General features: G+C 37.4%; 1 protein-coding gene across 1 annotated transcript; it reads left to right on the top strand.

The window, feature by feature from the left end:
* The first annotated feature begins 2,796 nt into the window (after positions 1-2,796).
* LOC144452823 (mitochondrial carrier homolog 2-like) lies at positions 2,797-13,259 on the top strand. Its single transcript, XM_078143987.1, has 11 exons — positions 2,797-2,881; positions 4,040-4,124; positions 4,592-4,698; positions 5,311-5,388; positions 6,119-6,228; positions 7,769-7,828; positions 8,996-9,089; positions 9,648-9,695; positions 9,904-9,971; positions 10,586-10,661; positions 11,144-13,259. The coding sequence occupies exons 1-11, from the start codon at positions 2,798-2,800 to the stop codon at positions 11,204-11,206; spliced, it is 873 nt and encodes a 290-aa protein (XP_078000113.1). The 5' UTR covers position 2,797; the 3' UTR covers positions 11,207-13,259.
* Positions 13,260-25,307: the final 12,048 nt, after the last annotated feature.

The raw sequence follows: 25,307 nt of genomic DNA, 5'->3' as shown, positions 1-25,307 counted from the left end.
CTGTCATCTACAGGATAAGACTGTCTGTCATCTACAGGACTTCTCCTATTTCTATCATGAAGGATCCTTCGACCACATCCAATATCTGGGTGATAATTTGACATTTGGTTAGGACCAAAAGTTGGACACGACAAACTTCTCATTCGATTACGAAAACTTGGATGGTGTAGGGGTCTTCTGCCATAATCCTCTCGTTGCCATGGTAACGGAGCTGGCGGAGAGACCGGTGATCTTGAATCCTGTTTCTTCAAGACAGCCAGTTCTCGTAAAAATAATACCATGCCGACAACATCGGTACCGGGTCCGCCTCCCACGGCACAGGTCTTCAGCACTCCACTCTCTAAAACTGTGTCAAGGATGAGCCGACATTCGTCGCTGGACTTGTAAGCCTCCATCAGGAAAAGTCGAACAAGATACGAGTGGGACACAAAATACAAATAGATGTAGGCACAACGGTATACAGGGTCGTTAAATAGATTGCCATTTGCTTCTACTTTAAGTTGGCCGTCTGAATATGCATCAGAAATGGCATACAGTGCATTATGGACTTCATCGTACAGTGACTGTTTGTTCACACATTTCGAGGCAAAGTTCGACACATCGTTCTTGCCAGCTTCATCGGTCACTCCCAAGGCACTCAGGAAATCGATCTGTGTTAACCCCTTGCTAACATATACCTCCTCCAACAGTTTTTCTAGGACATCTCGTATAAGAGCATAAAGTGAATGAAAACTCACCGCCATTTCGATCAGTCTGTACCCGGAAAAGTCGTAACGGTTATATCAAGTTTCTTGCCTGTCACTGCATTTAGACACGTGTATTAGATTTATAACCTTTGACCCAATTGGTGTCATGTGACGATACCACCAGTGTAGGAGGCCGGATGGTATAGTAGGCGTCATAAACTTCTACAAAATGTTGCTTTCATTTTCTAAGGTATCATTGAAGTGTGTCGGATATGTTTGATTGGGCGTTGGATCAGAGGGTTACTCCGGGCAATATCCTAGTTTGTAAACTGAAGCTATAAACCGCGAATATTATTATTAATTTTCACTATATCGCGCAAAGTTTTCACACACTTGAAAACACCAATGGGAAAAAGTTCTCTTTGATTTTTGGCGAAATATTTTGGCCCATCTATATATGTTCCTGCGTACAGACGGAGAAGTCGGCACTCGACTCTGGCAATAGAATGTCTCATTCCTGGTCTTTTAAGACTGTAAGTTATGTAGACAGTACAGTCTGCATATTGTGTTAAAAGTCACAAATTAACTAAAACATTCTAAACTATTAAACTCCTAAATCGAAACCTTTCTTTCGGTTGCTATGCACATGTTAAGAAAAGTACACATATAAATATATAAATAATTAAATGTCGGTATAAAAACAATTAATGATACACTGCCATGGTATTAGAAAATTTGTCATGTTCACCTTTTATTGAACATGATAAGAATATAGAAAACACGCAGTGGTACTGTCATTGATTCTTGGCCAGTTTTTTGTTCGCGATCGGCTGTCTTCCGAGCGCAGATCCAAGGTATAAGACCTGTACAGAGTGTATGATTGGGGCTATAATTTAAACACACATGGTCAGGTGTGAAGGGATTATATTAACTGTGTACACATGTACCAAAATCTACTAAAATAATTAAAGAATATAAAGTGCAAAGTTAAACAGGGTGTGTTTGCAGTACAGTTGTAGTGCATGGAATGGTCTAGATACTGGGGGATTTGTTGTTGCATCCACCTGTAACTGTGACCAGGGAACTGTGACCCCCTATCTAATCCACTTCGAAATTATCTGGGTTTTGGAATTACATAGAATTAACCGACGATTGTTTGTCAATACAATGTAGATTAGTTGCGATACAAATGAGATATGGATATGTCACCCACCTCCTCTCTCCAGGTTGCAACGCAACGAGACCGATGTGTGAGGGCGCTTCTTACTGCGCACATTGAAACAAAACATACACAATCTGTGTTGTGGTTTGGTATGGAATATCTCTTTTTGGAGGCTGTGTGGCTCTGAAAAGAACCAGTTGGTTTGGTTGGCCATGAAAAAAATCCTGTTTATTTGGTCTAAATGGGTTAATTCCAAAAATAGCCCTGGCAGACCCTTGCAATGATTGAGTGTTGGCCATGGATTGATTGTATTAGTTCTGCATGCCAATGGTAACATTAACAAACCCTGAAACTTTGGTGAGATGTACGTGTTAGCACAGATTATGGTACAGGTAACGTTTATCCAATTTATTCGCAAATCATTTCCTGTATACAAAACACACTATTTTACAATTTATTTTTGTGCAATTAATTATTATTTAACAAGACGGGCTTGATCTAATGAAACTACATGTTTTTTCACACACTGTCTGGAAAAACACAAAGTTTTTTCTCGCGCGCTTTAAAAAAATTCAAAATACATACACTGTACTGTGTTGCTACCATTTGCTGTCAAGTTATAGCAGACTGTGTTTGTTCTTTTCTTTTCTTTATTTGTTTGTTTGTTTGTTTGTTTGTTTGTTTGTTTGTTTGTTTGTTTGTTTGTTTTCGTAACTAACTAAGCACGAGCGCCCTGTGGATTTACTTGAAGTACGCCCACGGTCGATTTGTGTAAACGTTACGATTTTTGCTATTTTGTCAACACAAGTACAACTTATGAGCGTGTACGGAGATATATCGACGCATCATCATGATCATCTCTTGACGCAAGACGGGCAGTGTTAGACGGGTCATTGAACTGTGGCTACGCCCTCACACGACCAGAAAGATTTACTACCAGGGATTCAAAATGGCGGAGTTGACACCTATACTTCTTGGGGTTGGACTCACAGCGGCAACCCATCCTATGGGCTATGTGAAGGTGTTAGTTCAGGTACGCAATCGATAGCTGTGATATTTGAGAATTTGTATCGACTGTAACTTTGTCATTTGATCGACCATTATGTTGCTACACTTCGTGGACACGTTGTGTTAGTTACATTTGTGAAACACTTCCACATGTGCAAACGAAGCACAGAAAGTCACGTAAAACTGAGATCGACGCTGTAATTAGTTTATTCCTTTCAAAATACAAAACATAGTCATTAATTTAATGCATAGTGTTAACAATGTCACTTGATGGAATAGTTGTTTTATAAAGCAACCTTGGCATGAAGCTGACTTACATACTTCGAGTATGTCAAATTTCACCAGCTGCTTGTCAAGGCTTTTCAAGCAAGGTAGTTAGGTACAAAGGGCTTGTGAATTCGGCACGTAACCGGTAGCAATTTGTAATGATTGCCTAAGTACATAGCTCGACCAGCATTGAAAGATAAGCTGTCGGATAAGCGCCTGCATTGATTGGTAAAGTGGTCATATTTTATGCAATACCGCCAAACACATTTATGGATATTTGTGCCCACATGCCCTAAACTGTATACATGTGGTCGTTTTCTATACGATCTCTCTCTCCACGTATAGTCAAATGGACAAATTTTAACTAGCTAATTAATCTCCTGCTGGGGAAAGGGTGATCAGTGCATGTTAGTAGTTATCAATCACGTAGTGACAGGCAGTTGTGATTGGTTACTTCATTCAGATAATTAATTACTCCAAACTCAAATCTCCAGTCTTAAAGTAAGTCACATGAGAACGTAATAACATCATCACATTCTAGCAACACTCCACTAGCATTAAACTACCACTGTCAGTGGTAAGAACAGAATGTAGTGCTAAAGAAATCCATTTGACTATACGGTAGAGAGAGATCATAGAAAACAACAACCACATGTATAGTTATTAGAATATAGTGTATGTGCCCTAACTCATTTCAAAACCAAATTAAAAAAATGGACTATAGAATAAAATAGCAGTGATAGAGTTAGAGTCAATGCAGGCAGAAATGTGTGTCCAACAGTGTGCCCTCTAAAGATAACCATATTTTGTTGTAAGTCAAAATGAGAAAAACTGGGATTTCTTGTGACTCGCCATCAGTCACTAAACTCTAAATTCCATTGTTGATTATTGATGATCTTTGATAATGTTTTGATAGGTTGGACATGAACCACTTGCCCCAACACTTGGAAGAAATATCTTTGGACGTCAACAAATGCAACTACCAGGACTATTTACTTACAGTAAGTATTTACTTACATGTAGTTATCGGGTCACTAATAACTGTTATTGTGACTAAATACAGTTGAGTAGTTTGATTGAAACCCACTCACATGCAGGCATACACACATTTACACAATAACAACATACACACACACACACATACATACATATATACATACGTACGTACGTACGTACGTACGTACAGTACATACGTATATACATACATACATGCATACATACATACACACGTACACACGTATGTACGTACGTACGTACGTACATACATACGTACGCACATATGTACGTACATACGTACGTACATACATACATGTATACACACATACACACATACATACCTACATACATACCTACATACATACATACATACATACATACATACATACATACATACATACATACATACATACATACATGTACACATTTTATGGGATACGAAATAACAAATTTTTGTTCTCTTTTGTTACAGTAAAACATATAAAGTCTGTTGATGGGTTTCTCGGATTGTACCGGGGTTTTCTACCTAGATTGTGCAGTGGTTTTGCTGCTAATATAGTAACATCTCGTTTCCAAGATGTAAGTACCCAGATTGTGTTTTCACTGGAAATGTAGTGTCATTTGACATACAGGGGTTATCAGTGGCCGAGCGGTTAACTTGTATGCCTCTTACCTCTGCAGTAAGAAGAGTGTCATTCAGTTTTATTCTACCGTACAATGCAGGTTTTCCCCCGGGAACTACGGTTTCCTCGTGCACTAACACTGAACCAAAGGAGCCTATAAATGGAACTAGCCCCCGTTGGTTATCTGATACATACATACATACATACATACACACACACACACACGTACGTACGTACGTACGTACGTACGTATGTACGTACGTACGTACGTACATACATACATGCACGCACGCATGCATGCACGCACACACGCACGCACACACACACACACACACATACATACATACATACATACATACATACATACATGAACACAATGTAACAGTCTTGCAATTAGTAAAAATTAGTCTTTGAGAACTAACTGAAGACTGTAAAATCACAAAACTTTCTAGTGGTAAAAATATCTAGGTTTACAATACATGTATAGTCAAGTCTTCCCCAACGATCCCAAGGCTTGACTTCTATGGTATCACATGATTGTTATATCATTTTGTTGTTTTTATTTCAGTTTCTCAATGATCCCGATGAAGATGACGAGGAGAGGAGGAAAGCAGTAGACAAGTCACTAAATACAGTGCTGGTTAAAGTAGGTATACATTACTATGGCAGAAGCTGAATTTGTAAGCTTTTACTTGGATAAAAATACAGCCATGTACCAGCTATGTGAGCACTACTGTAACAGGGCTATTTCCCCTAGCCATGTACCAGTCGTATGTGATTGTGAGCACTACTGTAACTGGGACATTTCCCACAGCCATGTACCAGTCATATGTGAGCACTACTGTAACAGGGCTATTTCCCACAGCCATGTACCAGCTATGTTAGCACTACTGTAACTGGGACATTTCCCACAGTCATGTCTCAGATGTGTGAGCAATGCTGATTGGATGTGAATGAAAGGGCTGCTACAGGGTATGATTCCACTATAGTTGGTACATGGATAAGCACAACTGTGGTACAGGAATGTAACAAACAATCCTGGCACATAGGTGATATATCCATGTACCAGGCATACTTTTCACAGCCATGTAGCAGAGCTGTAGAAAAATACACCATGTAACAGGGTTGCGAGGCACACAGCTGGGCCATATCTGTGCTTCTCTTCCTAGCACTAGGACGTGCCCACACCCTAGCACAAGGAGATGTGCACAAACCTAGTGCTAGGAGGTACGAGGTTCCATGTATGTATTTGATGTATACTTAATATTCATAACTATCTGTCTAAAGGTATATTCAACAGACTAGTAAACATTATGTTTGTTTTGTGTACAGACAAGTAAACAAATGCTAATATGTTGTGTTTGTTTTATTTACAGACTGGCAAACAGACAGTAGCCCGCTTTGCCGCCATTATAGCAAGTCAACCATTTCATGTGATTACAGTCCGATCCATGGTTCAGTTTGTAGGAAGAGAAACAAAATATAGGTGAGTTCGTATTTCTTGGGCAATTAATTGTGCTGAATTAAATTGTTTCCTGTGCAATTCAAATGAATTGACGATGGCAAATATCATTCGTCTTGAAATTTGAACTGTTTGCTCAATTCGGGTCAGAATATAATGCACAATATATTTGTTATCCATCTTTTGAAAACTTGTCACAACTGAAATGATCTGATGAAGCTGCTAAATGAGAGAGATTTGCCACCTTCATTTATCAATTACTACCACTCAAAACAGAAATAAATGATGTGATGGTACTGAAACCAGTTTTTAGCAGAAGTAAAAAGTGTTGCTATAGGCATGGTGAAGTGTGTGTGTGTGTGTGTGTGTGTGTGTGTGTGTGTGTGTGTGTGTGTGTGTGTGTGTGCGTGTGTGTGTGTGTGTGTGTGTGTGCGTGCGTGCGTGCGTGTCTGTGTGCGTGTGTGTGTTTGTGTGTGTGTGTGTGTGTGTGTGTGTGTGTGTGTGAACGACTTAAAGTCAAAGATCATCAAAGTGACCAATGAAACATTTTTAAAAGAATGATTTCATGATAATCAAATATCTGTATTACAAATAAATTTAAACTTAAAATATTGTTTACCAGTGTGTGACTTCAAAACATTGTCCCAGACAGATGGTAAAATGTACCGATCCTCGTCTCTGTTTAGAGATACTTGTAATGTTCTGATGTACGTAGCTTCTTTGATTTCCCTAACCCCTCCCTAACCCCCATCTGTCTGAGACAATATTCTGAAGTCATGGATGCAAAAATAATGTGTGACTTCACATCCCTGAAGAACACCTGAGGACTCGGGTCGAAAGCTAAGATTTATAATCCAAGTATTTTGATGCAGTACAAAGTTTAAATTTATTTGTAAAAAGAAAAAAAATGGATGAAGAAGCTATACATAACAATGATGTCTCTATGTTTTCTTAATCAGATGTCTGTGTTTTCTTAATAATCAGATGTCTCTATGTTTCCTTAATAATCAAATGTCTCTATGTTTTCTTAATAATCAGATGTCTGTGTTTTCTTAATAATCAGATGTCTATGTTTTCTTAATAATCAGATGTCTATGTTTTCTTAATCAAATGTCTCTATGTTTTCTTAATCAGATGTCTCTATGTTTTCTTAATAATCAGATGTCTGTGTTTTCTTAATAATCAGATTCTCTATGTTTTCTTAATAATCAGATTCTCTATGTTTTCCTAATAATCAGATGTCTCTATGTTTTCTTAATCAGATGTCTGTGTTTTCTTAATAATCAGATGTCTCTATGTTTTCTTAATAATCAGATGTCTATGTTTTCTTAATAATCAGATTCTCTATGTTTTCCTAATAATCAGATGTCTCTATGTTTTCTTAATCAGATGTCTGTGTTTTCTTAATAATCAGATGTCTGTGTTTTCTTAATAATCAGATGTCTATGTTTTCTTAATCAGATGTCTGTGTTTTCTTAATAATCAGATGTCTGTGTTTTCTTAATAATCAGATGTCTCTATGTTTTCTTAATAATCAGATGTCTCTATGTCTTCTTCGTTTCAGTTCTGTTTTTGGTTCTTTTAAAGAGATCTACAATGAAGAAGGAATCCTTGGATTTTTCTCGTAAGTAAATTTCAGAAAAATAAAAACTGTACAATTTTGATATTATTATCCGAACAGTTGATTTCAACTTACTACTATTTATCAACAAACTAGACCACCAATTAACATGTGCAATGTCTAATTATCGGTATTTTTAACTGAATAAGGGTTTCCCTCTTGGAGTTCGAGGCCATATCATGTGATCCAGCTCAAGGTCTTCCTAATAAAATAATGAAATCATATATGCCCCAGTGTAGAACATGACAGAACCCCATGACATGCCAGTGCATGTATGGCATACTTGGGGTATTTACATGAGTGCTTTCAGTCTTCGCTGCACCCATACTTTCACAAGCATAGGGAGTGAAAGTGAAGCAGAAAACACTGCAAGCATGAGTGCAAATACCCCTGAGTACCCAAACTGGAACTCATACCCCCGAGTACCCACACTGGAACTCAAACCCCCAAGTACCCACACTGAAACTCATCCCCTGAGTACCCACACTGGAACTCATACCCCCGAGTACCCACACTGGAACTTGTACCCCCCGAGTACCCACACTGGAACTCATACCCCTGAGTACCCACACTGGAACTTGTACCCCCCGAGTACCCACACTGGAACTCATACCCCAGAGTACCCACACTGGAACTCATACCCCTGAGTACCCACACTGGAACTCATACCCCCGAGTACCCACACTGGAACTCATACCCCTGAGTACCCACACTGGAACTCATACCCCTGAGTACCCACACTGGAACTCATACCCCTGAGTACCCACACTGGAACTCATACCCCTGAGTACCCACACTGGAACTCATACCCCTGAGTACCCACACTGGAACTCATACCCCTGAGTACCCACACTGGAACTCATACCCCTGAGTACCCACACTGGAACTCATACCCCTGAGTACCCACACTGGAACTCACAAATGGTATTCTATTATTATTACATACGTATATCCAAAACTGCAAATTTCTTTAAGATGACACTATGATCACACACATTCATGTTGAACAAACAATCTCGCCTTCATTTGCATATCATTTGCATGCAGGTACTCAACAATTTGTTATATTGCGCTGCAGTGCAAATACCACTATATGTGTGTACACCTCTGTAATCTCTGGTACATACATTTGTATATGTAATAATAAGTATGACATTGTTTTTCTTTCAGAGGTCTAATCCCAAGACTTCTAGGTGAAATCTTTGCATTGTGGTTGGCCAACACCTTGATGCATATCATTAATGCTTATATATTAGATGAAGAGGTAAGTTATCACATGACTTAATACTAGAGATTTGATTGGTAGAGGTAAGCTATCACATGACTTTATACTAGAGATTCGATTGGTAGATATATAGACTCAAATATTTGAATATGTATTGAAACTGAATGACATAACCTGTGTTCTGATTGGTAGAGACACATGAATATTTGAATATACCAATGATGTAGACTGAGTGACATAACCTGTGTTCTGATTGGTAGAGACACATGAATATTTGAATATACCAATGATGTAGACTGAGTGACATAACCTGTGTTCTGATTGGTAGAGACACATGAATGTTTGAATATACCAATAATGTAGATTGTGTGACATAACCTGTGTTCTGATTGGTATAGACACATAAATATTTGAATATGCAAATAATGTGGCCTGTGTGACATAACCTGTGTGCTGATATTTTGCAGATTCAAGCAGGTTTTGTGGTCAATTACTACGTATATGCAGATATTTTGAGTGATATAAGTTCTGACAGATAGATACACAGTTAGTTCATCTCTGTCATGTCTTACACCCTGTACTTTTCCTTTACCCTAGATGGCCAATGCCAATGAGATAAGAAGTTACTCAACGGCAGTGACAGGGGTAAGTAAACCTAATCAAGCCTAGTAAATATTCTGTCATTCTCTAGGAAATGTATGTTTGTGATATCACAATCTACAGTTAAAAACAGAGATAGTCTGGATGCCAAAATGATCTCTAAACTACCAGTAAATCAATACCATTGGATCAGGCACTACGATACTTCATGTTAGTACTTATAATCCTTTTTAAACTATTTTTTTGTTTTCAGTTTTTCTCCAATATGCTGACTTATCCATTTTCATTGGTATCAAATGTCATGACAGTCAATAATTGTGGGTAAGTTATTTGTTACTTTGGTCGTCACGCACCACATTAAATTGACCAGTAAAACACTAAAATCAAATGACAAAAAAATAAATAATAAAAGATAACTTACAATAAGGTGTAGTTTGCGTCTGAGCATGCTCAGTCTGGATTTAGCTAAAGACAATCCCATAGTCCTTTGCATGTGAGAATGGTCAGTCTGGATTTAGCTAGACATTCCCATAGTCCTTTGCATGTGAGCATGGTCAGTCTGGATTTGTCTACAGACATTCCCATAGTCCTTTGCATGTAAGCATGCTCAGTCTGGATTTAGCTAGACATTCCCATAGTCCTTTGCATGTGAGCATGGTCAGTCTGGATTTGTCTACAGACATTCCCATAGTCCTTTGCATGTGAGCATGGTCAGTCTGGATTTAGCTAAAGACAATCCCATAGTCCTTCGCATGTGAGCATGCTCAGTCTGGATTTAGCTACAATAAATCCCATGGTCCTTTGCATCTGAGCATGCTCAGTCTGGATTTAGCTACAGACAATCCCATAGTCCTTTGCATCTGAGCATGCTCAGTCTGGTATTGCAAGTTCCCTGACAATGTCAATTTATAAATGTACAATTATACTGATTACAGATTAGCAGCTGGTGATCTGCCTAAAATGCCAATTTATGTGAACTGGACAGACTGTTGGAGAGATCTATCCAAAACAGTAAGTCACAGGACTGTCATTTATTAGACCAGTGTTCTGCCAAGGCCGTGCCCTCACACCAAGCATTAAAAAAATCTCAGATAACACATCAGAATATCTCAAAGAGGGCCCTTGGATGTACTTCATCCCAACCAAACATTGACTTTCTATCATTTGTAACTCAACTCAATAATAGAGTTGAGAGTAGTTAGTTGTTATTCTACTCTAGAACTATCAAGCATTCCCGAACAGTCAGTTACAGAGGGAGGGACAACAAATCTCAGCAAACAGCAAAGACTCTCGCACAACAGCTTTTCACTGGAAGGAGACTTGATTTATCATTCCACTTGAAATCAAAATCTAAATCTAATAATGCACTTGAAAACCAAGTATTTAAAACTATGTCTAACACCTCCCTAAATAATTAACATGTTACTCATTGGATCGTCATCATTACATGCTTTTTTGTGTTGCTTATGTTTCTAATTTGTGATTTATTACAGAACCAACTGAAACGTGGTTCAAGCCTATTCTGGAGACCGTACAAACCACCTGTATTCTACTAGGATTAATAACAACAACAACAACAAAACCCACGTCACAATGTTTATTTCTAGTTTAACATAAAATGTGTAAATAACATAACGACAATAAGAAATCTTAAACTCCCTAACAATTAATTGCTACAAATCTGGGCACCTTTGAAGAATGCTGGGTTTAGTCTTTATGGATCTAGGCATACCTGAAGAACACTGTGTCTGACCTACACAAGTCTGGGCACACCTGAAGAACACTGTGTCTGGCCTACACAAATCTGGGCACCCTTGAAGAACATTGTGTCTGGCCTACACAAATCTGGGCACACTTGAAGAATGCTGTGTCTGGCCTACACAAATCTGGGCACACTTGAAGAATGCTGTGTCTGGCCTACACAAATATCGGCACCCTTGAAGAACATTGTGTCTGGCCTACACAAATCTGGGCACACTTGAAGAACATTGTGTCTGGCCTACACAAATCTGGGCACACTTGAAGAATGCTGTGTCTGACCTACACAAATATGGGCACACTTGAAGAACCCTGTGTCTGGCCTACACAAATTTGGGCACTCCTGAAGAACGCAGGGTTTAGTCTACTCAAATCTGTTAGCGATTTATCTCGACATCGCAGTAGACAGTCTAGGAGAATACAAGGGCTCGAAGGTGTGACCATCTAATGATGTATCTTGACAGCTCAGTAAACAGGCTATCAAAATACACACTAGGGTATGAAACAAATGTATAGGACCAGTATTCTTCAATCTTGCCAAAATCTAAACTAATTAGTTTTTAAGTTAGGCTGTATAAATTTAAAACAAGTTTTGTACATTTATTCTCTGTTTGGCTACAACGACATTAAATGCTAAATGTCTTTCGTTATTCTTTCATATGCAATTACTAGCCAAATTAGCAGCTATTTTAAACTTGCTTCGAGGGATGGAGTGAATTTTTTTTTCAATTAAGTGATACTTGACTCTAAGAAGATGAAATCATCCTGAACCATGAAATAATAGAAAGGTGATCACATGATGATTAAACTGAGATAAGAACTTAAAGCTGCACTAGCTGTAACTGCTGTATTATTTTTTCAGACCGACAACCAACAATATATTCACTGAAAATTGTTAAAATACAAAGAATTAGACATTGCATGTTAAGTAAAGGTCAGTTTAGTAGTACAGTAATAGATTGAAATCACAAACACATTAGGGTCCTGATTTTAGGGTGTGGACCCAAAAATCGATTTGATTGGAATTATTGATTGAACCATATTATATGTACAACTACACAAATATATTTACCCACAGGTGATTCAATACTGTACAGGGTGTATGATATTATGATTTAGTCATTATATCGAACAAAACAGATTCAAAAAATGTTTCAGTTACAGCTAGTGCATCTTTAAATGGAATCCTCCATTGGTGGATTAGTAGTGAGGGGTAGTGCCTAGGGTAATATCACACTGTCCCTTGCCTAGCTTGTACTGATATGGTACAGCGACTTCTTAGTACACACAGACACTGTGATAGGTTGCTTCCCTTTATGCACACTCTTCAACAGGGTAAGCTGCCAATGCTCTCCAAGTATTACATATGTGATTACTTACACTGGTGCGCCCACATTCAAGTGAATATAGGATTATTACTAGAAGATGAAATCGCATAATTGCACATTGTGGTTTTTTAAAAGACATTTGCTATTTCAAATAAAAATACGTAATAATAACAGATTCCAATTCCTCGTGAGTTTCAGTGTCGGTGTTTGGGCATTTGCACTCGTGCTTGCAGTGTTTTCTACTGCACTTTCATGCACTTTGCGTGTGAAGCTGCAAGCACTGGTGCGAACACCTCAAGTATTCCACACTTGCACTCACTCATCATCATCAGGATTTGTGTCACAGTATGGTGGAATAGTATGTGTCAGTCAAGCAACTGTGGCATTTACTGAGTTTTACCACTACTGTAGCAGACTTATAAAGTGTGTGTCAGGGGCAATACAAATGTACAAGCTAGGAGTGAAAGACATCGACCTTGCAGTAAACACGGGATTTAGTTAAGATGTGAACTATGATTAAACTTAGACAAATAAAGTAAATATATGATTTCTATAATCATTCCATCAAAGTAACACAGTTTCAGTGTGTTTATTTCCCATGGGTTATCTAGTCTAGTGTTAACCATGGCGTCAAATCTCAAAGTCTCTCCTTGAGTCTAGCTTAATGAGCGAGCACGCGTGGGGGTGAGTGAGTAAGAGGCGTGGGTAAGTGAGAGTACAAGAACAAAGATGGCTTGATTTTGGTTATTGACCCAAAGGTCAAGGTCATCAGCAAAGGTTTCAAAAGAAAGCTTGCACCTAGTAATATAGGAGTAGACACTTGGATGGAGTGTCTGCATCTACATGTATTACTTTTTGATGGGTTGTAAAACCCATCATTAATGCCAAATTACATATATTTATACTACAGAACCATTCACTGGGAAGTAATACTGTAATTCACTATTTATTAACTTCTGGGTAAATGGTTATCCAACAGAACCACAACCCCTCCCCCTTCCTCCCCTCCCTTGATATTACTTATGTACTATATTAATCCAAACCCTTCTAATACCGGAATTCTACAAAATGAATAAATAGTGATAATTCACAGACTATGTGAAGAACTGGTCCTCAGAATGTTGTACTGACATGTTTACTATTAGAAATGTAAGGAGATATACAGAAAGTACAACTCGAAGAGAATGAGACATTCTGTTTAGTGTGCCCTCGTGGACGCTTTTTGTAAATCCGTCTTCAACAGCGCCACCATTGAATGAAATGAGAAATGCCTTTGTTTTATCAAGTTTCAAAAGTTTCTGAGAATTGCCTCATCCCTGTCTAACTAGCGTTTATTGAAAGCCTTCATTTTTATTTGAAGGTCTGTAATTATTAAGATATTTGTCTTCTACATGGATGTTTTACTCTAATAATAAATATGGACATGTGTGAATGAAATTAGTCACAATGGACATTCAATTCGGTTAAAGCTACACTAGTTGAAACTGGAAAGTTTTTTGAAACTATTTTGTCAGATACCATACACCATGAACAGTATTGAATCACATAGGGATAAACATATTTGTGTAGCAGTATGCATAGTATGGTACAATATGTCAAAAACTGTCTTGTGTACATATGTGTTACACTAGTCATTTCATAGAACACTCCTTGATGTTGTTGTCGCCAATTGTAAGTTTTATTAATATTTTAATTTATCAATTCTATTTCCCATTTTAAAATAATCTACAATTGTAATATTGTCACAATTCAGCCAGTAGGCTGCCATGTACAATATAAATAAACCATAAATGATAAATAATGATAAATACAAATTAATTTTCGGGTCCGCACCCAAAGAGAAGCACCCATTGAATCACAGTTTCAACTTATTACTATACTACTTATAGATAAAATAGACCTTTAAGTTAGATCTACAGTATATGATATGGGTATTTTAAGAATTTTCAGTGAAAACTTGTCAATCATGTGAAACTAAATACCCATGACGTTAGCTGTTGTCACTAAAATACATTCCCCGGAAAACGTCAAACCAACAATAGAAATAATCTGATGTTGTGGATACGGTCCGATTTCTGTATTTGCTTTCTTTCCTTTTTCTTTGGATCCGGAAAGGATGATCACTTCCGGTCCGGAAAAGCAAATTAAAAACAAACGACAATGTACAAAAGAAATAAAGGTAAACTTCAGTTTCGGTTACCCAGACTCTCGTCTCTGGGGGCGCTACTACGAGACCTCCCCAAACGCCCCCGAGACGAGAGTCTGGGTAACCGAGAGAGGTAAACTTCAGACCACTAAATATAGGTCTGTGGGTAAACAAATTAACCGAGTCATACATTCTCACATTAAATTTTAATTAGATTGAGTTGTATATGGACGTCGACGGACTAAACCCCCTATAATAGCCCGCCTGGTGGGGGGGGGGGTTAAATAAGAAATTATATGAAATAAGTTTATATATGCCAATTAAACCACAATCGATCGACACCATTTGTTGTGGAAACTGTAACGAAAAGACTTTTGAAAGCTCGAAGACGTATGACGAAGGTGAGAATAACAATAAGGGGCCTTGACAGTTACAATACTTTTTTTTAAATATTAATCATGCCAATCTCGCAAACCAGGGTGCATACTTGTAAACCTAGATACCACTAGAACATTTTGTTGCGATTTTACAGTCTTCAGTTAGTTCTCAAAGACTAATTTTTACTAATTACCAGACTAGTAGTACATTGTGTTCACATACAAGAAGGTATTTTAGTCACTACGTTATATTTGCGAGGGTTTCTAGCGAAATTAGCGAAAATAAATCTTTCATGAAAATTTCCAGTATTTTCTGCTAAATCTCAAACATCTTTGACGGTGCCGTAAAGAGGTATGTATGTGGTTTACGACGTTAACAATTGCCAATTGACGACATAAGCGACAAGATTAATAGGGAGTGCAAAAATGATGACTCTTTCATTCTAGGGACTACCGAGTTGTACTTCAGACTGTCTCAGCATGAAGTGAAGAGTGAACGCACGTCGTAGTACGATAAAAGGAGGGAAGTTTTTATAACATATGTTTAAATATTTCTTGTATCAAACTACAGGGATACGTATTATTACTTTGATTGTTTATTTTTTAAGGAAAATGTCATACGAATCCTGTTACTATAAATCATACGCTTCACACTAGACGATACTCTGTTCTTTCCACAAATGTAGAGGAAATATATTCAAGTGAAAACGTTGTCATATTTAGCCTGTAGATAACTTCAGAAAACGACAATCTAAAACTAAGAAATATTACGTAGCCCTATGTGTCAAACCAGATATGCTTCAAATATCAACTTATGAGCGGGAAAAGGAAAATATTATTTCAAATTTTAAACGAAAATGGAAAATCAGAATATTCATACACACGATTCTGTTAGTATACTGTTGTAATATAATTATCGTGAACGATACAAAAAGTAAGCTGCAAGTTGTGTGGCGTGTAAATGTGCACGTGACCATCAAGTTTGTGGAATTTCGATTTCAGACTCGCCCAAAAACTATGTCATGAATTTTCGTTGTCAGCTGTTAGTAACCCACGATCTGAAAAGAACTATTTCGGACAATAATTAACCATTAGTCCGGTGTAGACGATATGCAAGGCGTGTCCTTCTAGGCAGACAGACCCCGATAGAGTCACGAATCTGAAATGCACTCAGTTCCTGGTAGAGTTCTCATCAATTGAAAATTTTCAGTCACTGAAACGCACTAGTCGGATACATTTTCACTTCTCGTCGAAACATTGTTTAGGTTCGCTGTTTACTATACAACTTGTATGAATAGCAGACACTGAACCGACCAACGTCGAGCGCCACCCTTTTGTCAATAGGAATCTACCGTGGGAATATGTCACGTGTTCATATGGCGATTTGACAGACAGATGAAACCCCTTAAGTGACTGTTAAATATACAGGCAGGTGTGAAGAGTTTCAGTTATTGACTTGAATAGGTTACAAATATCAATCGTGAAAAGTTGACGTGGACAAAGATAGCGATCGATGTGATAAACAAAGACCTGGGACGAGTTCTTGAGGACAATCGAGGAATTGACATCGTAGCTTCGTCTCACTCAACTAGTACTGTTGAAGGGTGACGGGGCGTATCGTCCTAGCGAGATATTTTTGAAAGTTTTGACCAACTTTCATTCATTCTAATCTGTTCTTTGGTTCAATGTGTTGGGTAGTTTTAAGCCGATGTTTAAGTGGCTGAGATTATTTACCTTCCTCTAGACATCACTCAACTATCCTTCTTATCGCTCACATTTTTACCCAAGGTGTTATTTAGAAAACATACTTCGCATTTCGTTGTCGCATTACCAGAATATATTAATAATAAGGGCGCTCCTTAATGGGGAAATGGCAAATTGAGATTTATTTCTTTGGGGACTGTCAATGAAACTACTAACATGTATCGTGTATACTTTCTATTGATAGTTCAACAAAGGTCTACACAAAAGTTCTTTGAGTACTTTAAGGATTACGAGAGATTTTGAAAAAGTTTGTACAACGGTATATACTGCTACGCCGATCTGTTTAACACTTCAGCAAGGCCGTGTAGTTCATTTATAGAGATGACTTGTCGTACAGAGAAAGACGTCCCTCCCCTGTAGAGTTCATTGTATGTAAGATTTTATTGTTGCGAAACACAACAAGACTCATCATTGAAATAGTTTTAAAAGTCTTTTAGATGTTGCGACCACCTACTAGTGTGTGAATGATGGTTTTTAAGTGGACAATACTAGCTAGTATGCCGTGTAGTTTTTGTCTGCTTATGTTGCCCCGTACTAATTACGTCAGTAGCTTGGAAGAAGTAAACAAAATTTGACAAATAAGCTATACGTCCTTGGTTTTACCCACAATAAACATGACGTAGTCTTTCTGTCAGGTAATCCCATTAGTCAGTTATTCCACTAAACAAGTCACTACATCCCATTTGGTATGTACAAATCTATAATTCCTTTTCACTAACGAACCACTTTCCCGCCCATAAATTCTTGGTTTTTATCACCTTTTATGTTTTTTCTAGACTAGATTGAAAACAGGTATCTGTGCCATTATCCCTCTTCCACACACAAAAAAGATTTCCCGCTCAAAATTGGATACACTTTTCTTGAACAAGTTTCCGATCCGATCTGGTATGTCTTTTTACAAAACATTTTCACTGATTTAACTTTCCAACCTACCATGTTCATAGAAATTACTCTTTATAATTACATATTAAACTTTTAGAAATACCACATGTTCACTTTACATTTGATCTTTGAATATAACGGGTTGACTACATTTATACAGCGAAAACATTTTAACATTCCACGCCCCTTTACACCAAAAGATGAAATGGGCGCTAAAAACTCTGACTACGAGCTATAAGCATGGGTTGCCAACGAGAGAGAGAGAGAGAGAGAGAGAGAGAGAGAGAGAGAGAGAGAGAGAGAGAGAGAGAGAGAGAGAGAGGGGGGGGGGGAGGGGAGAGAGAGAGAGAGAGGAGAGAGAGAGAGAGAGAGAGAGAGAGAGAGAGAGAGAAAGAGAGAGAGGGAGAGAGGGGGGGAGAGTGTTTGTGTGTGTGTGTGTGTGAGAGAGAGAGAGAGAGCACAGTTATAATACTAACACGAACGATCTAATATAACAAATGTAATGTGAACATTATATACTAACTATAAAGTTTTAGTAGAATCAACATTAGAAGACTTAGATTACCCTATCTATTTCAAGACAACTCATAAAATTAACTATCTTCTATTTCATGGACCTGGGGAACTGTTTAGGCCTGGGGAACTGTTTACATAGCGAGATACTGGAGTATACAGTACGTATTGTCACACTTTTAAACATGTCACTGTATGTAGTTACATGGCAGCTTGTAATATCCCCTCGAGTTTCAAATGATTGACAGGTAAACTCATTTTTTGTTGGTTTCAGGTTGTAGTCGTTGCTAATATTTTCACCATAACTTTGTGTTTTTTAATTTTCGAATATTTTCGTCAAAAGGTGTGTTTTAATAATACAGTGCTACCATGATCCACAGTACAGGCTGTTCCTCAATATTACAGTGGTCTGAGTCTTTACAGAGATACTTAGAAAGATCTAGACCCGCCAACAGGGAGTTTTTTTAAGCCACCCATTCTTTAAATATTTTGAGTTTGTTAGTCACGTCACATTTAGTTTCTTAAAGGAAATGTCCAGCTTTTATTTTATTTCCCAATATTACCAGTAGCTATAGTCTCCGCACGTCTCTTTGCGTTCACCCGACGACTGTCTGGCAATCACTCCGTCAGGTTATCATTCCACACAAAAGAATACAGCTGTGTTTGTGTGTTTTAAAACATATTTCATCCTGAATCAAATAAATATTGAAAAAAAAGGTCAGAGACTTGAATAAGTCCTTTGATGATTCTGTCTCATACAGTCACGTAAAACATTTTTTTCCTGTCGATGAAACACGGTCTCTGTACGTCTGGCGCCAGTACTTCTCCAGGCTACCCTAGGTACGGCAGGTTTGCGCTAACGATTGCACGTAAAACAGAGAGTGAAGTGCGAACTGTGTCAAGTATGCTCACTTTAGCCGTCGAACCGTATCTGGACAGTTCGGGTGGGTGGGGAGTCATTGGTCAGTAGAACCCCGTAGATCATTTAATAGCGAGTTTTCCAAGTTACAACGGGTATTGAACTTTTGAGAACCAGTAGAGTAACTCGGGAAAATTATCATACGTATAAATGTTGACTTGGAATTGTCCGTATTGACTCGAACCAAAGACTCGAACTTTGCATTTGTCATTCGACCGAACAATTCCTACCAAAGTGAAAGCACGTGGCATCCTAGTCATATGGGGGTTTGGTTGTCGCCTTCCCCCTACACAAGAGCCAAAACTCTTACACGACTGAACCCAGGGCTATAATAATCCTTCCTCGGGGTCGAGACTCCGAAGTGCTTATGTTAGTTTATACGTATTTTACAGACTTTGGGCTAAACACAGTCCCTCTATTAACAATGGATAAACTATTTAGATATATATACAGATTGTAAGGTAGTAACTTGTCTAAAACTCACATCTGATGTGGTGAATAAGGCTCGATTTCTTTATTTACCTCTCTTTCTTTCCCTCGTTTGTTTTCGATTTTATTGTTCGGGGAGTGATCGCCACCTTCCCATATTTTGCTCACGCCCAGAACAACAAAATCGAAAACGAACAACAGTAAACGAATGAAACAGAGGTGAACAAAAAATCAGGCTGTATTCACCACATCAGATTGGATAGGGGAGAAACCGCCATGCTCTACCTATTATAGCTTGCTATAGGGGCACAGACAAGCTAGAGAATTAAAGACTTTTTGTCTGTGATAGGAGAGATGCCTTCATGCTCTATATTAGATGTGTGAAGATAACGTAGTGTAAAATCGGAACACGGCCGTCAGGAACTAGACTAGTTCTCTATTACTAGTATCATGGAGACATTAGGTGAGAGAGCGGCTGTGGGCTAAAGTTTCATTCCTTAGCAACGAGCACAGACAAGGACCTTTCCAGGGGAAAACATAAAACAAACAAAACCTGTCAGATCTATTGAAGGACTGCTCATCATGGAGACTTCTATCACCTTTGTTCTAAATTAATGAACTAACTATATTAACCCTACTCAATACGACATTGTACTCCTAACAACTGTGACTAATTAGTGGTTCCACTGCTCCTGTCACTCTCCAATCAATAGCCTCATTACGTGAAAGGGGTTTTTTCATAAGGTGTGATTTTGGCGTGTTAATTCACTTGTTAACTCGCTAGCTATAGATGTTAGTCACTGCAGACAATGCCTCGATAGCTTTAATTATGATCCCGATTACATTGTAAGCATATAATGACAAGTCACTCCCAGCTTTGAAAGTAACCAGTCCACGGAAGAGCAATTAGAGATGATTTGTACCTCCTTTTTATCATTAGGGAATCCATCTTTTGTTTTTTTGTCAATATAAGTACAATAAATACTCAAGACAAGTTTTGAAGTGTAAACACGTATCATAATGTGTTGTGTTCTCTAGTACAACTCTACATAGGGCGTGCAGTAATTCTTAGATTGTTGTTTCCCTTGTCTATGGGCTAAATATAACAACGTCTTCTTTTAGTGACTCTAATTTCTCACCCATGTGTTATATGTACTAGTATAGAGATTGATACATTTGTAGCACAAGTATTCGTATGATATACCCGCCCCTGTGCATGGATGTATTAGGGAGATCTCCCTAATACATCCATGCCCTGTGCACTGACTCCGGAACATAGAAAAATCAGAAGCGAATCACCCTATTTGGGACATTGAGCGTTTTGTAGTACCATTGTCGCGAGCCCGCAGTATTATTCTCTCTCGCATTTTTGTTGTTTTCCAACCATGTGAAACTTTGTAAATAATACATTTTAGTATATCTTATAGATAGATTTGATAGATTCTGTACCTACTACCGGTCATGCATTTGACTGTGAGTGCTGGCTACATCTGTCAATCATGACGTCACCTATTGTTTCACTGGTGTCGTGTTCGTGTAAACAACCCAATTTGAGGATTACAATAAAAACAAAGTAAATCGTGGGGAAATTATTTTGTCTAATTTTGTATCTTCAGATAATTTTCAATCTCCTAAATCTCGGTGTTGTTGTCTCCGTGGTTGTCTGTTCAATGGCTGAATCTGTGACTCCGCTACACTCATGCTGTTAGACAATATGGATGCATATAGAAACAGTCAGGTGTAGTGGAGTTACAGATTTAGCCTCTGTGGTCTCCAGTAGTCATGTTAAAGTTCCCGTGAAGATTTTCTTTTAAAAGTTGATTGTCAGCATATGGAAAGTACGGAATTGCTGAAGGCCACTCACTTACAACCACACGAAATATGTACATACCCGATTTACCATTTTGTGCTCTTTTGGGCCATGTGTCGTGTGTTTTGTTGTCAAGACCGCAGTTTTAAGCTTTGTTTAATTTCTTTAATTTGTTCTCAGATTACGATCTTTGTCGGTGAAATTACCTTCAGATTTGATTAAATGTCCCTGTATTCATCCTTGCAAACACTGACAATATTCGTCAATAGATAGCATTAGTTATTTCCCATGAGATCTTTCAGAATCACAGTGATGTCTCTATTTTCGGCAGTGGTTGTCAAGCGTAGATGTAATACATGTCACAGGTCAGTTACGTTGCCATGGCGATACACCGGATGAGTAACCAAGCCCATCAGATTAAATTCTCACACTGTTGCTATGGCATCAACACCTAGAGTAGAACGATTGTAAGAAAATTGTGACCAGTTAAAGAGACAAAACACCACTGAGTACTCGAGAGGTCAAAGGTGACAAATCACTTTCCGGCGACTAATTGAACACGTGCCACAAAACTCCTGATAGTCATCGCGATTGTGTTATAGTAGGCGGTAGCTCAATGCCACTAATGACCCTATTCACCACCAGACTGTAAGTGAAATAACAAAAATCCATGAAATCATAAAAATATAAATGAAAAATATATCTACTTGTTGCCACACTTCAACCGAAATTTTGGTAGCATTTTATTGATAAACACTATTTCTATTATTCCAGACTAAAATGATGTTGAAATGTACTAAAAAGTTACAAGTGAACGAGAATTTTTGTTCAATAATTTTGTCCGTAAAGATACACAATTTTGACATCAGTTAACGAAGGAGTTACATTTCTGTGATATCAATCTAAAATGAGAGTGAAACGTCAAAAAAACTACACAGAAAACGATCATTTTTTTCAAAAATATAATGGCGGGGGAAAAAATCGGGTACTTCATTGGTTAATGCATGTACTTCCTATCAGCAGAACGGCACACATACTTTAGATGCTTTAAAGGCATCTAGAGAGATAAACAAGCGTGAAGGGGTTGTTAATGGAATACCTGTTAACGAAATTACCAGTCATTAAATGCATAAATCAAACTGTCGCCCAATCTCAATTCATGATCAGTGAAGTGTGCACCGGCTCCTAAATATTAGATGAATTAGCTACGTTATTTTGTAAAAGTACGACAACAAAATTTCCCGTCCATGTTCAGGAGCAATAAAAGCACCAAATGGTCACCATTCAAAATTACGCCAAAAGTACAAAGCTTAGATTCTAAATAATGGTCCCTGGAATGCCGGGCAAGTCCGTTTGATGGCTACCCCAATTTGTCTGTTCGTCCCAGTGTTTTATAAAGTAACGTTAACTTACACAAACTCTAATTTAGCGAAAGTGACAATTTTGAAGTATTTTGATTAATAAGTGGATGTATTTACCCAATATACCGTCTCCAAGACCTAAAATTATCATATATAATTTCATTGCCATTAATTACTTGTATAATTTTAGCGGCCAAATCAAATTACGAAACTAAAAATACCCTCAATCACCCTTGCGAGTTAGTAATCTATTGGACGTTCCTTTCAAATACATTCGTGTATTGACGGATGGACTTAGACAGTACAAAACCTACGACACAGCTTCCCCTTGAGGAAACTTGACGAAATAATAACCAAATCGAAAATAAACGAAAAATTAACCTGATTGGGATAAGCATTTAAATCAGTACATGACGTAATAACAGGCTGTTTATGGCATGTGAATATACGGTAACAAATTGAAAGGTTAATACATCACCCAGCCCACCGGGCTTATTTGTCACTCTGAAATTAAATAACCACTCTAAATAAACGAGAAATTGAAACAGAGTCAATATTAACAGTACTACGGTGAAATATATAAACGATTACACCTTCTGGTGTCTGTTTGTTTAATTAATTAATTAATTAATTAATTAATTTACTAGTTGCTCTAGGTTTATTAATCAATATTATAGTTCCATTTAATTTGTCAATGTCTGTTTGATTGAAGATATAATGGACTTACTTGTTAATATTGTAGAATATTGAATCATCTGTATATAAATGTGTTTGTACAGCTATATATTATACAATATCTTGAACCAATGAAATTGATTTTAGGTCCATACCCAAAACTCAGCACCCTCAATACAGTCATGGTTTCAACCTGTTACTGTACTACTGATAGATAAAATAGAACTCTCAAAATATTGTTGGTTGTTTGATCGAAAAAATAATACTCCAGTAACTGCTAGTGTAGCTTTAAAAAGGGACTTTGAAGTATCCATTTCTTTATTAGATTGTTGTGTATAAACAAACACATATATTTAAGAGAGTGTGACAATAGAACTCGTTATTTTACATCAATATCGTGCTCTATGTCGGGATATAAATTATAGATGAGGCCTATAAATCGTGCTTTTGTTGAATTCTACCGTTTTACGACACCAAATCACAAACATATGTCCAACCACAGTCTAAATTTTTGGACATCTAATTACAAACGAACGTGCTTGGACGATGACATTCCGTGTTTGTCATGGCATATAAATTTGTTGTACTGTATCTAAAGAGATACAGGGTTCACAGGATTGCGGTGTAATGTTACATGGCGATGTAATAGGTCAGAATGGCCACTACCAGCGGTTACAGGGAACGGGGGCAAAGGCCAATGTGCCATAATTGAAACAAGTTGCTGCGAGTGTGCGTGTGAACATTTGATTTGGCATTAACTACGCATCAAACTCAGGGTGGTGTACTTTCCCGCCATAAAAATAAACAAATTTTATCATTTTTTCTAACTTTTAAACAAATTTTGAATTTATTCAGGAGTGGTATAATTGATTAACACATCGTGTATATTTTGATGTAAAAATTATGGTTTAAAAGTGACCAGTACGATGATTTTACAGAAATAGTTTAAATTTTTTACAAAGTCAGTTTTACATGTGGTAGTGAAGTTGACACTTAAATAGTTTATTTGTATTACACCCTCACTTAGTTTGATTATTTGTTTGAAAGTTTTATAAAAAGTCTAGACACGTTTTACTCTTACGTTTTTCAATTCAATTAACCATCCATTTCCTCTCTCTATCTCTCTCTCTCTCTCTCTCTCTCTCTCTCTCTCTCTCTCTCTATCTATCTATCTCTCTCTCTATCTCACTCTCAATAGAGTAACTTTTAGAAAACAATGACAAATAAAAATAGAAATTACATAACATAATTGTATTTTCTCTCTGAGTTTATATTTAATAAACCATCTACTAATGATTAATGATGATTTCTAGTCGTTTATTTTACCTCAAGTTGATCAAATTACGTTTTGTCTATAAACCCTGAAAGTACATGAATACATCTCACCAATCTCAAATGATTATGACAAATATAAATGACCTTAGAGCATAGTACAAACTAAAAACTATTCAATCTCAGAGAAATTTACTATCAGAGAAAATAAACTTAAGAATCTTGTCCATTGCATTAACAGCTGGTCATATAAAGGCGATGTTGTAGTAGAATTGGGAAACTAAGAAACTGTCAAATTAAAGAATAAATAATATACACGTTTGTTTCATTATTATTTTTTATTTATTCGTCTTTCATATACAGACTTCATATCAGTACAGAGCACTGTTCTCTCAATGAAACATTTTGTAAACACACTTCGGA

The sequence above is a fragment of the Glandiceps talaboti genome, chromosome 23 (genome assembly GCF_964340395.1).
Source record: "Glandiceps talaboti chromosome 23, keGlaTala1.1, whole genome shotgun sequence".
Classification (NCBI taxonomy): Eukaryota; Metazoa; Hemichordata; class Enteropneusta; family Spengelidae; genus Glandiceps; species Glandiceps talaboti.
Note: the sequence above shows the minus strand (reverse complement) of the source record. Positions and strands in the feature narration are given on the sequence as shown.